We start from the raw sequence: 18,949 nt of genomic DNA, 5'->3' as shown, positions 1-18,949 counted from the left end.
TTTTAGAGTTTCTAAAGCAGGTCCAACAGTGGAAGCTGGTTTGTTGGTACAACAGTAAGTTGCTATGGCAACCCAACTTGACCAACATCCCCTTCCTAGTTCTTCTTCTGAAAATCTTTATTTCCTAAGAGAATATACTTATATAATCCGCCCTTTTTGTCCCATTTAGCCCAGGAATGTGGGAGGTTTAAGTGAGGAGTTCACACATTGAGGTGACACAGTTGCTGTGCGATAACAAGTAGTGTATGGTCTATTGTAGATCAGACAAACCTGAACCAGCACAGACAGTAATATTTCAGAGTATGGTAAATGCATCAGTGAGTTTACCCTTTTCACTGATGATGACTATCAGTCATAAATCTGCAAACCACGGGGTCATAGTGGCTACAGATTTATCAAGTGCGGCAGAGAGAGAATAGCAATACAGGGCAACACTGTCCTCTAGTGGCTCATGTAAGACATTACCTATAGTTGGTCCTTGCTATGATATTATGCTACTCATTATATGCATGTCACAATAAAAATAAAATAGCTGTTGACTTTAACAGTTAGCATTTGATATTTTGGGGGGCAGGAAATATGAACAGTGTGAATATGAGACGACTACTGACTTGACTGAAGCTCTTACGCAAAAACATTACAAACACATTCAGACTGAAATAAGTTTTTTTTTTTTAAAGTAGCTGATTAAGATTTGTCAAATTTGATTTTTCCTTGCTTTTATCAACAGGGGGCAGAGATGATTTGCGTGCATTGTCACAAAAAGACATTTTCTGGCCAATGCAAAGTTTATTTTTCAAAGCTTTTTGAAAAATAAAGTTTGCAATATAGATTTTAAAATGGATGGCATTAATGGTATTGGAATATTTAGAGGTGCTTTGGTGGTGTCAAGTTTGAAATATGATTCATCAAAATAAGAACCATAATGGTTGCCAGGAAAAAGTCAGTAAGAACATGACAAAATTCACTCTAAATATTTATTGACAGTGAAATGTTTCTATATATTGCTTTCTTCAAAGCAAATGGTATCACGTGAGCAAAAACAAGATGACAATGTCTTGAAATAAAAGTGTCTAAGACTTAATTAGGCTCTTATGTTAACATGTCCCACCCAGTCATGACTTTGATCATTTTCTTGGCAGAATAATAAAATTGACACATTAAGGGCTCATTAATTATGTACTCAAATGTGCCAAGAAAACCTTTTTCATGCCTGATACATCATATCAGTTAATTTGGTATTTATTGTAATGAACAAATGAAAATGCAAATGACATATTTTCTCCATCTCCAACACATTCATAGAATGTCACTAAACACTCCACCTCCTCACGTCTCTCCTCCGTACAACATTCAGAACAGAAACACCAACACCAGCCTAGCTGACAGCAGCACCACGCTCTGCTACCATGACATCTGCTTTATGTTTACTTAATAAATTAAAGACAATGGTAGGCATAGGACGCAAGATGCTCATAGTATTAATGTTTATTTGCACTGCCCAAGTTGTTATAAACTGTGCTGATTAGTATTCAAGTATTCCCTTACTGATTACTTCTGTGCTGGATATTATAGTAAATATCTGCTTCATGATGTTCTCGTCACATCATTATCATCATCTGTGGATTACATAATGTGGCACAGTACAAGAATAACGTTTAATTAAACATTATGTACATGTACTAAGGAAGAGAAAACAAGGAACAAAATTTGTCTCGAAGATGTATATGCTATTTTGCTTACAGTGCAATCCCCATGCAATAGCACATGCAGTTATAGAGGGTGCATGAAGAAGACTGTATTGACCATGCATGACCTTGCATACAGAGTCACCCCTGATTCTACCAGAAGTGGTAGTCTGCTGCTATCCTGAAACCCTAGAATGATTTCCAATTAATTCCAGTGAATTATTGACAGACATCACATCCCGACTACTTTCTAAGATGTGACAGTGATATCCACTTACAATGTAGATGACATATACCCATAATCAGTTGTCAAGTCCATTCTTTTCCAAACACACTGGCTCAATGGCATAACTGAGAGAATGTCTACCATGGTCAAACTAAACTGAGCATCATCATTACTACTGCAACGAGGCACAGCATGCACTGTGAACAGAACTGATCTGAACCATGGAATCATGGTTGCAAGTTGGCATTGTTGTATGAAAATCCTCGTGGAAGAAAAAGAAACCGACATTATCCTATAACAACACCATAAGTTTTCACCATGGAGTAGTTAATGGCTCAAGCACTGGCACATATACATACATCTTATTTTTTTCTTTGAATTTTAAAAACTGTAACAAAAGCAAAAGCACTAAAACAACCAGCCTGAAACTGATCTATTACAAAGGCAAAAACAATCACATTAGACGAGCGTCAGACATGGAAAACACGCAAGTAAATCACAGTGTTGTGAGGAGTTGGGCATAACAAAATCACTGTGCAATCATAAATCATTTGAAAAAGGCAACAAAATCAAATGCTGAACATAGCAAGGCGTACTTTAAAAACTAGCGATCCCTGTTTCTGTTTCACAAACATTTGACAGCTTTTGATGTACAGCTCATAAAAAGATACATTTACAATGAAAATTCAAGTACGTCTCATAAATCATTGATGAATTGCGGCTTTAAATTGAACAAATGATACATTTGTCTTAAATACTTTTGAGCTGAATTGTTCTGTGTTCAGTGTCGTGTAATGGTCAGTAGAATGACAGTTAAGAAAACAATAACATCAATCTTCACGATCTTCACAACTTTTCCATATGCTCATACCCACTGAAGCCAAAACACCATCCTTGTATGTAAATCATATACAACATGAAGCAGAAGCTATTATTATTACAATGCTCTCAAAACAATTACAAAATATTTTTTAACATAAACCTTTACCGTTCAAAACACTGTCTACACACAACTAAAATCTGAGGAAACAAATTACTGGATCCTGAACAGAATTTTCCGGGTTATACTCATCATTTCCTTAATGGAAAACATACATAGCAGCATGCAGCTTGTTGGCAAAATGTTGCCCAGGGGATAAAATTAACAGTTTGTGCCTAAAAGATATCATAAATAGAAAAAGTGAATATTACATAAACTGCAGAACACTTGATCATGGAAAAAGTGTGAGTGTCAGAATCCCGCTAACATCTCCCATCAATCCTCTCAGTATAAATGGAATATATCAAAGAAGTCACTCTCTTGTATTTAATTGTTTTCAGGTTTGTCTATGACACTAATTCCCAATGAGAACTCCAGGTCAATTTCACCACTTTACATGCAAAGCACAATGTGAAATAAATATAACGCAGACTCCCACGAAATAGTGTCAACTACATATTTTTGTTTATGTGATGTGAAATTCTTTTGTTTGCATTCTGTGAAAAGTTGTACACACGTTAAATGATGTGGATTTACAAATCCGATATTAACTGTGGCCTTGGTATTTCTTTCTCTAGAAAAATCACTCTTAATGTCAGAGTAAAAACACAGAATTGACATTCAGTTTCCCTTTTTAGCACGCCTGTATTGATGTACCCTGTACACCACTGTCCTTTATAGCTATTTGTCTTTTTAAAAAAACACATTTGCCTCAATCCCTGCAAGGCCAAAGAAACAGACTACACATTACACAGTGTACTGATAACCCTTCATTATTTAAATGAACCATTCAAATGTAATAGCAACCAAGAATAATGATATTCCAATAAATTTCTTAAAGGCTGGCTTTTTAAACGAAGCTTCTAATTGGCAGACAGCGGATGAAGTGATCAACTGATTTATTCATACTTACTCTTAAGAGTTTCTGTGACCCGACTGCATCTGAATCAAGTCCCTGTAAATTTATTTCAAGAATGAGGGAAAAAAAAAAGATGCTTGACTGTTTTCCCTCACAATGATTTTATGGCACTGACCGTTATTGTGGAATCACTAAATGTTTTTGTGGTTCCCTCAAATCTTTGCTTCATATCTAAGTCTTTTGTTGAGCAATAAGTGTGTAAAGAATGGTAAACTTTTTGACAATTTGTGACTGGGCTAACAGTCCGCTGTCCCAGGACGACCTCTTTTGTGGTAAATTGTTCAAGAGAAAAAAATAATTGACCATGCACACAGAGTATTGCTAAGACGTCATTTCATGGCTTAGGGATGGCCAGTTAAATGGTCCATCAGTACATCTCAGTGACTGTGCCCGCTTCTGAAAAATTTTCCTCATCTTCCTACATTCGGCCCTGAAATGTCACAAGTCCCAGGTGTGCTACTACTGGAGCAGCTTGACATACAAGGGTCCACACCACTGCTCACTGCTGCACTGAGAGTGACGTCATTTTGTCTCTACTGTGTCGCTTCCTCATCGCTGACACCCTGATTCCCTTAATCCGTTTTCCCATTCTCCTGAGGTGTGCTGGCTTTGCTCCGGTGAGCCGAGCGCAACACCTTGTAGCAGCCGCGGGCGATCTTATGCATCCACATAATGTTCATGATGTCCAAACAGATACTGGAGCAGATCCAAGCTACGCGGCCGCCCCACGGCACGAGGTAGAAGGCCTCAGTGCCATAGACTGCATACATACGACCATAGTAGAGCGGCATGACGGCAATGCGGACCATGAAAAAGACTACTGCCATGGCAACGCCATTTGCCATGTTGGGCCGCGAGGACTTGGGATAACCTAGAACCTCAAAGAACCAGCTGAAAAACAACACATAGTTAAGAAGACGGTGACTAGCAGGATAAAGATAGAAATATGAAAAGGACTGACAATCACGAGTAACTTGATATTTTACAAAAAACTGTTGCATGACTGTTAAAGGTATGTTAGGTATGACCACAGCTTTCTCCAGATAAATGGTTTAAAAAGGACTCAAACGACCAGCTGAACAAAAGAACATGCAACCAGCAGTGGATTTCTTACATATAATTAAAATTCCTAACGATTAATGCACCTTCTGACATATAATCCCCAGAAACGTTGTAAACTGAGCTCCAGCCCTGAATTTTAAGACTCATTAGTAAGCATGTACATACCGCTGGTTCACACATGGTGTAGAAAACTCAGCGAGCAGACGGAAGTTAGCAAAATAAGGCAACATTCCTTGGCCCTGGAAGAACAAGGCAAGAACAGGAAGACAACAGAAAAAAATGAAAGAGACAAAAACAAGACACTGAGTGATTTGGATCAGCAGCATGAAGCTGATGTACCATCTGCTCCTCAGGGTTACACAAACATTATTTACATTTCCTTTGACAGCAGAGATCTTGACAGAAAATTGAGGTATATCTAAAATTCCAAAACATTTCAGGACATAATATATATATTTCACATTTTACTTTGCAGTTCCAAAAATTAAGAAATACTTTTACAATATAGGGAATTCAGGTCTTAAATTAGATGATGCCCCCACCAAATTTAGTCCTATTTGGCAGATCTAACAAAAGACTCTTCTGCATCAGGGCACATAATTATTCCTTCAAGTTTTGCAGGCCAAAATTAGACTCTCGTCTCTAATTTCCCTTCATAATGATTCATTGTCTTCATTTACTGTGAGCAGAAACTCATCCCACACTATGAGAGGGGCACAAAGAACTGGTGATGTAAAAAATAATATCAGTCAGGCCAGTAATCATAGGTAAAACTAATGGGTAGACAGACTGATCAACCAACACTGGCCTCGGCTGTGGGGAGCCATTAAAGGGTTCTGTCTCATTTTAGATGTTTAAATATCCACAGAAAATTAGCAAAAAGCTTGTCATCATCATCATCATCGTCATCTACCCTTTAAAGGTACAAAAATGCCCAAATAAAATTAGGCACTACTGCTAATGCTAAGAGCAGAGGAATATCCTGTAAAGAACATACAGCAAGGCAATTTAACATTTCAACATGAAAAAGGTGTTGAGCAACTGTCAACATAGCACAGGCTTTGGTACATATACTGTACAACTATACATACATTCATTCAGCCAGCCACTATTTGAAGGAGCAATCAAAAGCCATGCAGAGTATAAAGTAATGTTTAAATGCCAAACATGTCACTGTTTAGAAGATCAGGGTCTGAATTGTACATTGTTTAGGTATGAAGCCACCTGCAGCAGGTTTTACCCACCTTGTACCTGAGCTCAAAGATTAATTCTAAATGCTAAAGACGAATGTAATGAAATCTGACTCAAACATACATAAACTGTTTATGAACTGGACAGGAAGCTGCTATGAGGCGCTGCTATAAATGATTCTACTATAATATTAACTTATGCGACTTTATTTCCATTCTGTTTTATACAACAGTACAATTTTCAGCTGCTGCTAAGTAGAATGATGAAATGAATGATGATCTTAAAAGCATGATGCTTTCAGGAGACCTGATCTTAAACACTGCTAACCTGGCATACCTTTCTATATCGAATGTAACTTTTGAACATCAAGCACAGGACTATAATGATCACGTTAACATTGTGCCATTAGCCAAATAAGTTTGAATTCTGACTGAAACAGTTCATTAATAAGTTCTGTTATTTGTATCATAATTTGAACTGCAGATAGATTGAGTTTTACTCAGGTGTTCTGAAACTGAATTTTGTGTCTAATTCTAGACCACACAAACAAATCAAACTCTAATTTAGGATAAAAATCACAATATTTAGTTTGAATAAAACACCTGCAAAACATAGAACTCAAGATTACTTGGCTTGTGGTCTGTTTTACAGAGCATGTAAAAGTAGACTTACCGTCAGGGCTGAAACAAGAGCTGGTCATTGAAACATACTTACTATATGATAAAAAAACAGGGTACATCTGCATCTACCATATGTGAACTTTCCACTTAGCATGAGCATGCTAGTACCTCTAGGAACTGGTAAGTCCATACTGTGACTGGGCATCATATCTGCTCAGTGCAACACAACAGCAATAACAGCAGACAAGACAGGAATAAAGAAGTCCCCATCTAGATCAAGACCTGCTCTGGGTTTCTAAATGATACACAACCCTTTTGGTAGTTTTTGCATGAACGGGGATGACACAACCAAACGTTTTGTTGGTAGTTTTTGCATGTAGGGTTTGAAGAGGGGCTATTTATGTTAAATTCAGCGGAGGACACAGAGACAGACAGACAGATACATTAGAAGAAAATAAAAAAACAAAACAAAGAAAGATCCACCACAACTGGAAGCAAATAAGAAGCAACACCTACAACACTGAGAAGAAAGCATGCACCTAATATTTACACAGTATGTTTCCATATATTAAGCTTTACTTAATTGTTAAAACAGACACAAAAGACATATTATACTGCTATTAAAAAAATAATAAAAATCACAAAATGACTTGAACACGGTTTTGACCAAGACATAAGTAGCTGATTAATCAATAATCAATACATAGCAACCAGGTCATGGAATCAATTTGGTTTGTATTTTTTTAATACATGTTTACTAACTCTAAGTAGATTTAATTAGGCCTTAATTTGGCTGTATGCCTCAGGGATTAATATGTATATTGAGTAGGTAGAATTTTTTTTCTGTATTTGACATGTACGCTTCCACATAAAAACACTCAACACATTAACTAATAACACTAAGACAACATATGACAAATTTGACTAAGTGCAAAACTAAATAAAATGAAAATGCCAATGTGACTCGCAATATGTTTTTTTTTTCTTTTCTATCACACTTGAATAATGCGGAGCATTCATTCTGTTATCCCACATGAATTTCAGATCTAGTCTGAGGAAACAGTCATGAGTGTCCAGTAACAGTATGGCCTACTTCATCTCATTTACCTAACTGTTTTAGATACAGGTGCTTGTTCTGTTTCTCCAAATGAAAGGCTGGATTTACAGCCAGCAATAAATCTGCATTTTGTACAGCATGTGACACCGTTTTATTATTACTGTTTAGACACGGAAATGTCTAAGGGTAATGTCATTAACAATGCAATGAAGAGTGACAAAAACAAATATGTGTCACATTAAAGAAGAAATCTGTAAATCCAGCCAATGACTGGAATGTTAAAAGAGGTAACATGAAAATCTGGACTGCAGGGTTTACACTAAACTTACCTAGATTTTATAATAATGTGCCAATGGCAGCGTAAAACCAAAAGCATACTACTATGGGGCAATGTAAAGGCATGTATTTTTTTTCCAAGAGCAGTTGAGGTATAGGGTCTAAGAAGCAGAGCAATGCACACTGTATGTCCTTGTACATTTTTCAATATGGAAAAGAGAGAATTTATTGTAGGGGAACAAACATTCTCTGCAAGTTTGCTCAACTAAAATAAAATTGGAATAAAGGAAAAGACTAACTTAAGAAAGTTAACAACAGTATTTCCATCGGGTACACCTGACAGAATACATTCACCATGGTATTAGAAAAAGGACTTGGCTATTTGGTAATGCACTTTATCATCTGGGGTCATGTGGATGACATTATTTGAGTAGCTTTGTCAGTTTTCCCTCATCAGGGAGTCTCAGAAGGAGTGTAAGGAAGAGAGAGAGGAGGAAGAACTAGGCTCTGGCACAAAAACAGACAGGCTGAAGGTACTGTAGATAGGCAGGTAAGTAATTAAGAGTGTTAAATACTATTTGTTGGCATGCACAGTAAAAAGAAAGGAACCCTGTCTGTGTAGAACGCTTCAGAACTGCCAGCATGCACACAGTGGTTACAGTTCAGCATTCAGCTGAGCTAAGCTCAGAAAAGCTCAGCTTGCGTCAGATTCACACAACATTAAAGGGGGTCAGTAAAACAAACAGAAAGCACAGAAACTGTCAGGGCAAGGTGAGGGGGAAGGAAGGGGGGGGGGGGGGGGTCATCAGCCAGTACCATTATTGAGCATTCCATGCAAAAAATACCATAGTCATTCATTTCTATAATTATACGACAGATCCTGGCGACCTAGAGGGTTTCAGACCGAACCAAGAGTGAACAGCACTGCCCATAAATGCTGAGTACACTTACCAATCTCCATATCTGGATAACAGCCAACTGTATACTAACGGTGCTGGAATAACCAATGAGTCACTAATCAGTACTTCAGACGGATTGTGAAATTATTATCAGACTAATGTCAACACCCATAGTTGATTTCGCTAAAATGTTACAGAATGACACTAATGCAGCTTAACGACCAAACAGCTGATCTGGTGTGTTATAATGGTCAACCATCATGTCCTTTGGTAAGAGGTCTTTTACAATTCGGCTCTAAAAAAAAAAGTCAAACTAACTTGAAATGTACGATTTTTAATGTTGTTATTGCAGTCCTCACAACACCATTTAACCACAAAAAGAAGCAACAAATATCTTAATACTTACGCATCCTAATGTTAAAAGGCAAACAGTGACCCGTGCTGGAACACACTCAGAAGTGGATTTTAATCATTCATACGGTTTCCTTTTCTGAGGTGTTTGCACAGTTTTAGATACATTCTTTGGACAGATTCTGCCTACGTTCCCCTTAACTAACTTATATGAGCAGCATGTCTGTGTTAGGACAGCCAGGGACACTGAATAATGGCTAAATTAGTTAAAACACCCAGCTTAACAGGACACGGCTGTTCACCTTTGGTTGTCTCCTTCCCATCTTGCCTGCACGTTCTGCTATTGGACAATAGGGCACTCACCAGTACATAGTAGTAAGCATACAACGCTGCCAGATGGTGAACTACAAAAAACTTGTCACCTATCGCCTTCCAATAGTAAAATATTAGCAGCAGATCTGGAAAACAGAAGTACAAGGAAAAGAGAGATAACATGTCATTGGTGCAATCAAAACATTTAAATTACATTCAACTGACACAAAATACATACAACAAAATTGTCTATGTCTCTGTAATTTTATTTCTGCTCAGCAGCTGACACACACAGTACAGCCCAAACTCAAAGGAATCATCTAAGCATCAAGTTTATTGCATCTCATTAACAATTACGTGCATGTTCTTTGGGTCTTACTTTTACTGACATTACCTGGATATACAGTACGTTTCTCTTACCAGATATGAGGTAGCCTGTTGTGATGGCAACATTAGTCTTCACCAGTGTAGGATCTCCCCTATTGGAAATACACATTTGGTTTGACTGGGTTTTGAGTGGTTAAATTTTAAAGTCCTCCTCCAACTCTTTGTATACCTACACCCCTATGCACACACTTGAACATGTGGACAGGACAAGACTGACAGAGCTGCCATGCCTACGGTTGTAGTATGAAGCATGGAAAGTAAAGATTGACAACAAGCGATTCACAGCCAAACCCTCACCAGACTGGATCTTCGTTGACAGCATCATCAAAGAGTAGGATGTAAAGACAGAAGATTCCCACCAACAGTGCATGAAATGTTGACACTGTCCTGAAATAAAAAGCAAAACACAAACAGCTGAGGATCTACTCCTTTCTGACACACATCAGAGATTTTCTGTTCAATAAGCCTGTCAAAGGAATTGTACATATTTATCTTTATTCATGTAAAGTGCCTCGGAGCTGCTTTGTGGTTTCGCACTGAATTTTTAGTGCTCACAACGAATCAACTGATTCCCTGTCAGGGCTGCACACAGATTCAGACCAATTAGACTAAGAGATTAAACACTGCTGAAAGGTCAGGCAGAGCGGCACACAGCCCCAGTCAATCATTCAAGCAGTGAGACAGTCCAACGGTTCTCAGCAATCAGTCAGTAAGACAGAATGACATGCATACACACTGTAAGACTGTTTTATCCCCATAGCCTGTATTCACTTATAAGAATCATTCATTTTCATTCAGTCATAAACCATCTGACCATTTCAATTTCACAAGTGCTCTCATGAGAAATAAGCTGAATATGTGAAAAGATGAAAATGAATGATTCATGCAAGTTGGACCAGACTTGTGCCATCCAAGCACTCAACCACCCTGGACATCCACTGTCCTTCAGTCGACAGTAGTACAGTTTTCATTGATCTCATGGTGCTTTAAGATCACAGCAGCCTGTCTGTCTCACCCCAGACACACACACACACACACACACACACACACACACACACACACACACACACACACACACACACACACACACACACTCCATCTCTCCATTCCAAACTAGCTGTTCTAGTCAGCATCTGCAATGTTCCCATAACAAATCAGCAGATAAAACAGCAATGTGATAACAGATGAGATGTGGTTGCACTCCTATTGTTTGTTTATCTTGACTGATGAACTGTGAAGATAAAAGTACTATTGATTAAATGCAACAAGAACGTATGAATCTGACTGTCAAGAGGAAGATTATACTTTATTTTACATCATATGCACTTTCCTTATTAAATTACTGCTCTAGTCTGGGGGATGTGGTAATGCTGCTTAATACAAGCCCACAGTGGAATCCATTAGCACATGAAACATAAGCAGTTAGATCACCAGATGAGCTTGAATTTAAAATGAAATCTGAAACCAATATTGTTTCTTTGAAAGCACAGAAATTTAAAAGAAACAGTTTTGTATGAAGAATTTTAATTGTATAAGATCCTATTCTGTACTTTACAATCTGTAAAAATTGAGCAAGATTTTCTTATGTCACTCAGCAACAGGTAGATAGGTATATAGGCCTATGAAATGTTCAAATGATGATGTTCAATTGTCAAAATGCACAGCAAAAGACCGAAAAGGCTGAAAAGACACTGAAACACCATTCCATTGAGTTTCCACTATGCTGCTAGCACCTTGAAGCAGTGCCATGTAGAGCAAACATTGCAAAACACAATGCATCCTACTAGTGAGTCAGATACTTGTGTCACAGGAAATATGTGGGTTGACTGTCAGTGCTTATCTTTGGACCAGCTGAAACAAATCCCCTCCAGTCAACATCGGAACTGAGCTCACACTCCCCTGCCATACAAAGCATGTGAATAATCAGACTCATCACAATCCTAAGTTCATATCGGGTCACCTTGAGTTCCATTCCACCTTCTGTTTGTCACTGAGGCCAAGGAAGCCGGGACTGATGCGCATGGACATCCAGGGGCTGACTTTGTGGAAGAGCCACTGGAAGGTGAGGAAGCTGGTCACCGAGATGGTGAGGATAAGCTGGCTGAATGGGTCCATGGCCATCCAACCCCTCTGTGGGAGGAGGGACAGAAAAGCAGGTAAAGGTTAGAAAGAAGACATGGAAAGTTAACATTCTGAAAACTTTCCAAAGCTATCCAACAAAAATCATTAGTAGACACATACAGCCAAACCAAAGCTGGTGCATTTGGTGACAACAAGTACAATGTAACAGGAAAAAAAACAAAAAAAAGAGTTCAATTTTTAACTCAGTGCCTGTAGGAGAGCTGCCACTGGTTTTTAACAGAAAAAATAGATCAAACCTCAAAGAAAAAGAGTGTGAAATGACCAGCTACCAAACATAGTTTGACAATAATTAGTCATCAACTCTTCCACATTCCATCAGCTTCTTTAAGCCCTCAGAGCCTCTACCAAACACTGACAAACTGACGGAAAAAATATTACATTGAGAATTTTTGACAATGACCAAGTGAACTGCAACATAAAAATGTGCTTCAGTGTACCCATCCTGGACTTTGCTTTATTTGCTTTGCTTAAAACACACACACAAATGTTAGTCATCTATGTAAATTATATGCTATGGCCTTGGCAGTCATGAGATTTCAATCCAGTTGAGCACCTATGGGAGATTTTGGACCAAAGTGTTAGATCTCTCAACAACCACCACCATCATGGCAGCACATGGTGAACCAACACCTTACTAACCCACTTTATGTTGCTTTTTCCCTATCATCTGTCTGTATATGTATACTGTATATATAGACCATTCTGATAAGTGTAAAGAGTCAATGAATAACTAATATTGCCATAATAATCACAGTTACGATACCATTTTTTGCATTATAACAAATTCCTCTCTACCAGTATCCACAAGACCAGCACTATTTCTGCACTTGTGTCCACTTGAATTCATGAATTAGTTTAAGATTTCATAACAGAATTTTTGTCATTTAATTCTGCAGTAGCTGTGACAAAACCGTAGCAGTGGCTACAGATGACCTGATGTAGTGGAAAGGACTGCGTACTGCACTGAAAAGCCACCAGATACAGCCTGTCAAGACTGCACGCAACACATAACCCAACTGTTCTGAGAGCTACAGTTGGAGCGGCTGTGAATGTCACTGAGTCACTGTCAGCGACTCACATCATGAATAATCACCTCAACACACAGAAAAAGCAGGACATGTCTGGAGGCGAGGGCTCAAGTGTTTGTAGGTTTCAAAAGCAGTTTCAAACACAGTCGATCATGTTCTTTGACCTCTCACTTTGTTATGGTATGTTATGAAATAATATTACACAACTTATCACTGTTGCATGAAAAGGTAAATCAGTTTCACTTTAGTAATGAATCATTGTGCTCTAACCAAGTTCATATAGATATAGATCATCAGAAGCAACAAGCAAAAATCAGATGTAGGACACTTTAATTGTTTTTTCATGCATTGCACAGACAGTCAGTATCACAGTAACTGACTGTGAAGAAGACTGGAGGGTGGTTTTAAAACATGTGGCAGTCGATCTCCTTAAAACTAAGTGTGGAAAAAAAACATCTAATAAAGTGATTTTGTCTACGCTGTAATTAAACGTGACCTCAACGGATTTTTTGGATTCACATAAACTAAAAAATGTACAAGTGTGTTAATATCTCCTCCACAAATACATATCACCAATTCAATATACTTAAAATAAATATATTGTTACAAATGTATTCAAACTCAGATTTACCTATAAAAAGGTTTGCATAACTAATCAATCAGTTAATGATCCAATGCCTGAAACAATAATATTACTTAACTTCTTACTGAAGATGCTGATCATGTGATCTGGCTGTCTGCATTTGGGCTTTTCCTTCTGTCTCCTGTTTTTTTCCCCCCATGTTTGATAATGATCTCAGTGTTGTTATTTTTCTTGGCCGTAAAAAGGCTCAGTGCAAGTCTTGGTGTCGGGGCTAACGTACTCCTACAATGCACTTGTGGATGATTGGTAAATGTGCAGCAGACCTGGTGGTCTTTCAGACACTGTGAGTGAAGTAGCTGGGGTGTTACCATGTTATACAAAATACATAAGTACAGCTGAGGCTGATAGGAATCTCTGATTTGACTGCATTAGGTCATAAACCAACCAGTTAGACGAACTACACGGCTAGACTAGGCCCTAGATGAAAAGAAAAGATCATCAAAGTGATTACAACTCTCCCTAAGGGAGATGTGAATATTTGTCACTAATTTTATTGCAATCTATGCACCAGTTTAAACATTTTACTGAAAACCATAAAAATCAACTTCATGGTGGTGCTATGAGGAGAGTCAGGGGTATTGCCAAAGACAATGGGATACATTATCTGCAAATAATGAATGTCTGTGCAAAATTTTGTGCCAATCCATCTTGAAGATGTTGAGATATTTCAGTCTGGACCAAAGTGGTAGACCAACCAGCAGACAGACAGACAGATACTGCCATCCCAACAGCCATGTCGTGCTTGCATGGCAAAAGACCCAGATAGCCTGCGTTAATCAATGTGCCCCTACCCTTAATTGCATGGAGATAAAGCATAAGTCCATGTCTTCATGTATCCTTATGTAAAAAGACAGGAATAAATGAATATGTATTCTAACTTTGACACAAGAAGCATGTTAGAATACTTTGTATGAGTGAAGATGATGATCCAGCTGCTATTCTGATTAGCATGTTGGCTACTACTTCTAATAAACTTAAGCTACTGATCAGGTTTTGCACTGTTACAGTCTAAGAGATGTTAAAATCAGAACTGTTTTACATCAGCTTCTGTTGTGTAAAAGGGTTGTCCCTTGTCTTGCTGCTTAATGATCCATCTCCAGGTCAAGGTCATGTGTAAAACAGGTCTCTGAAGGCACCACCATGCCACACTAGTCAGCAACTGGCTGACCTTTCCAGCATGCTGACCTGTCACAAGCGCCACTCAAGAAGTGTTCTAGCATTCTCTTGTAATTCAAGTCTCTGTACTTGGTTTAATAATCATTTACTAACCTGTACAGCACATGTTGCAATGTGACCAAATTGACCAACAAAACTTGACATACAAGTATAATCACATCACAATACCGATATTAAATTAATATATCTCCACTAGTAGCTCTACTACAGGCTAATAGTTCAGCTATTTTTTCTATTTTAGGGGCTTCTGTGAGACTGATGTTGTGCCTTTGCTGTAAGAGGCCAGCCTTGTGGTGGAAAATGAGAGTGGGACATGGGTACTGTATAAATGCTGATCAGCACGAGATGGTTCAAGAAAATCCATTTCCTATTTATACATAACTCACTCCGAAATCTAGGCCTTGGATTAAAATGGTCTGCAGTAAAACCATGCACCATGGCCTAAAGCCATTGTTAAACCCCAAAAAATCTATCTATATGTCTATATTGGGATCACAAGTGAGTGTCCTCTATAAGACAACAAAGATCCAAAATTAGCAGCTCGACACACGCTGGCTTGTAGCCAGTAAATGTATGTCAGTGACAGAGGTCCACACCAGCCACTAGTCCAGATCACTGAGCTGTTTTATGAGTGTTGCATTGGGCTATTTGCATATTGGCTAATTTGACTGTTCCAGCCCTTGGTAAGAGGCCAAATCTGTTAACTTTAAAGACATATTTATATCTCCAAAGTAATAGAACAGACTATCTCCTAGCACAGGCACACACACAAAGAAAACAAACATCTCACTCCCTGGAGCTCTGGCCTTGGTGATTTTATACCTGCCTTTGTTCCTGCGTTATGCCAAAGAACCACTTGAGGACTGACTGTGTGCCTCACTAAAACACTGTAACCAAGAAAAAGCCACCAGGGAACTGAAAGGCCAATTCCACAGAGTCCTCTCCTTTTGCCTGCCTGTAATGCATTAGTGGGTAGTGAGTACTGGTACTTTAATGCTGCATGCTGCAAGGCAGAAAGACTTTTTGTTATTATAGGGACACTTTGAATAACCATAAGGTGATTTTCCACTGAGGAGATATCTGGATATCTCACTAAGGCTACCATGTGCCCAACTGTTTTAGGTACACACATGCATACATGTCTCATACAGGAAGCTGTTGACAAGGGCAAATGAGTACAGAGGTCGACTTAAGGATAAGCTACAGAAAGGAAACGCTTTAATGCTTTAAACAAACACATTTGTGGAGTCAAACCCCCACGCAAAAAACTGTTAATTGATAGCTAAACAGGAAACCGTGCTCATGTCACAAGAAATTGCAAAACAAGGGTTTGAGATATAAGAAAGCAACCTGCTCACACACTTCCTGGCACATCTGTAAGCTGCAACAGGGCTGGCTTTTATTGCCTCTAATTCAAGATAGACACACGGTGACAAATAAAAATGTGGCTGAAACTAACCACTGATCAAGAGCCAAGCATTACAAGACAGTCTCCCTTTTGCTCTTATAACATATTGTACTCATAAAGCATACAAGCAGGTGTGCATATGTCAGCCCAAACATGTATCCAGCAATTAACAAGGTGGAATAAATGAATTTAAAAGAATTAAAGCCAGAGTACCTCCATAACTGACTTATATATTACTGTCTCAACCATTAGGACATATTTGGGCCCGCCTTTTAAAGATGGGCCTGGTCTAAATGTTTCTGGGAAGTAATGTATATTTCTACTGAACAGGAAAGGAACAGGTTACTTCCTGGAAGACTGTTTTGCCTGCTTCATATGTCCCCCTATAACGACTGGTACGTACGGTTAAAATGCGCTTGCGTAAGACGGGTGGACCGTTTTCTTTTTTTTTTTTAAACGAGGAAACATAGCATTTGATAGCCTCACGAAAATAACTTAGCTATATGCATCCCCGGTTCGCATTTCAGAGATGATGGCACGGTCAGAATCGATTGCCCAAAGCACACGTTATCAACCAAGGCGTAGGGCTATTCTCGTTCTATTTAAAGCGAGGGATGCCGTATAGAACAGCGTACCCAAGGCCAATTCACGCCGCATTGCTTGGCCAGCTGCTGTAATGTGTTGAGGAATAACAACACTGGCCTGGTGGTGTTTCTGTGTACCAGCCATAGCCGTGAAAACAGAGGAAATAAAAGCTCCCACGCGGACTTACCTGATGACTTTCATTAAGATGATTTGCGCCTCACTCTCTCAACTGCTTGTGGTTTCCAGGGGTCGCTCGCAAAGCCGCGTATGTTGATTCAAAGCCACAGCCATGTCGAGTCATTTTTGATAAACAAGACAGCCCGCCTCCAGCTCCATACACACACACACACACACACACACACACACACGCACGCACGCGCGCTAACAACTTGCGGGGGGTGTGCAGGGGCCGATGCTCCGTGGCCGTGCCACCTTTGCAGTGTTTACCGAGAATCCTGTCCCACACGAAACGTGCATACTTGCAGCGGTGCGGATCGTGAAGCTCGACGCTCGATTACGGGAACGACAGGGGGGTGTTGGTGTTGGTGTGTGAGGTAACCCCCCTTCCGGCCCCCCACCTCCGTAGGGATCAAATTTCAGCTGAATTCTTAAAGATACACACACACACGCACACAAACACACATGCACACTATACCACAGTGGTCTGCCCAAGAACACTCACTGAGTCTATTTATAGCCAAGGCTTGTTGAACTGATCCAGGGTAAATCAAACAAGATCGCCAGTAAAGCAAACTGCAGCCATGGCCTGCTGGTCTTAATATCAGTGAATCCGTTAAGAGTTTAAAATCCATCCCCTAACAAAACCTTTAAAGCCTTTACATTAATCTCATTTTGTGATATCTAATGCTTAGTAGCCTAATGAGTGGCCCACAGGGAAATGTACAAGGGGGACTACTATGTGAGAACTGGTGACAAAACATCAGAGGCTGCAAACATGGTCTGCAAACTCTTGCTGGATTCTAACACATTCACAGCCCACCCACTCAACTAAAAAGAAACAAAAGGAAAGAATAAATCAGGACACAGCCTATACAAGGAGGGGTGCTAGAGAACTGCAGCAGTTTCAACTCCCAATGTCTTATTAAGCCACTGATGTTACATTCCATGTCCTTACCCAGATGTTGGCAATAGTGCAGAGTCCTGCCATAGTCTGTACAAATGACTATGGCAGGACAGATGACAGATTAAATGACCAGTGGGTGCAATATAACATGACATCTCCTACAAACTGAATGAGCAAAGCCAATTAATTTACAGCACAGAGATGTGGTTAGGCCTACGTCATTGTGACCTGATTTGCAGTTGTGCAGACTAATAGTTTAAGGTGTCACTGATACATACATAATATGATTCCATCAGGCCCTTGTTATTGGTCTCTGTCAGACATTATCAGCAGAGAATTCACCAGTGAAAACAGATGTGAAAATTGTCCTTAGCCTCCTTGTCTCCTTGCCTTGTCTGTTGACAGCAAGTGTTTGCATTGGAAATCTGATGGATCTGAAATTGCCTCGTAGCCGGAATCATCCTTTATCCCAGAGAGGCTTTTAGGTTTTCACATTTATCAGCCTATCAGCCAGCCAGAATTCATAGAGCCATAGTTACACTAGCAACTTCTTCAATCTTAACTGATTATAATATTCCTTTGAAATTCCCAGCGCCCTCTAAGCAAATCACTGGATATAAATAGGACCCTGTCGAAATACAAAGTTATTTATAGGTGTTCATAAATATTATCATCCCTGGCGTTCTGAGTGGCTGGCTCGAACAACGCATGTGTGTACTAAGTCCTCTGAGAAAAGCTGCAACGTATATCACTTGCTTGCCAATTTAATGGCCTCTCTGATTTATTTTGCCATCGGAATGCATTATGGGTAAAACATAATCTACTGAGTATGACTAGAAGGGGCTTAAGTAGCTGCTACAAATGACACACATGAATTTCCATATCAGGTCGGTAACACAAGCGGCAGCAGTAGCTT

At 39.2% G+C, this 18,949-nt stretch overlaps 1 protein-coding gene and 1 long non-coding RNA gene across 2 annotated transcripts; one reads left to right on the top strand and one right to left on the bottom strand.

Annotated features, from left to right (window-relative positions):
• Positions 1-963: 963 nt before the first annotated feature.
• Positions 964-17,528, bottom strand: LOC108883999 (TLC domain-containing protein 4-B). The gene is made up of 7 exons (XM_018677590.2): positions 17,137-17,528; positions 11,928-12,097; positions 10,265-10,354; positions 10,001-10,059; positions 9,632-9,726; positions 5,040-5,113; positions 964-4,703 (listed from the first exon to the last, which is right to left on the bottom strand). The coding sequence occupies exons 2-7, from the start codon at positions 12,086-12,088 to the stop codon at positions 4,385-4,387; spliced, it is 798 nt and encodes a 265-aa protein (XP_018533106.1). The 5' UTR covers positions 12,089-12,097; positions 17,137-17,528; the 3' UTR covers positions 964-4,384.
• Positions 11,975-13,751, top strand: LOC127139264 (uncharacterized). The gene is made up of 2 exons (XR_007809435.1): positions 11,975-12,123; positions 13,006-13,751. It is a non-coding gene; the product is annotated as an uncharacterized LOC127139264 (long non-coding RNA).
• Positions 17,529-18,949: the final 1,421 nt, after the last annotated feature.

This window comes from Lates calcarifer, linkage group LG24, assembly GCF_001640805.2.
Source record: "Lates calcarifer isolate ASB-BC8 linkage group LG24, TLL_Latcal_v3, whole genome shotgun sequence".
Lineage (NCBI taxonomy): Eukaryota > Metazoa > Chordata > Actinopteri > Centropomidae > Lates > Lates calcarifer.
The sequence above is the reverse complement of the archived record's forward strand: the minus strand, read 5'-3'. Positions and strand labels throughout refer to the sequence as shown.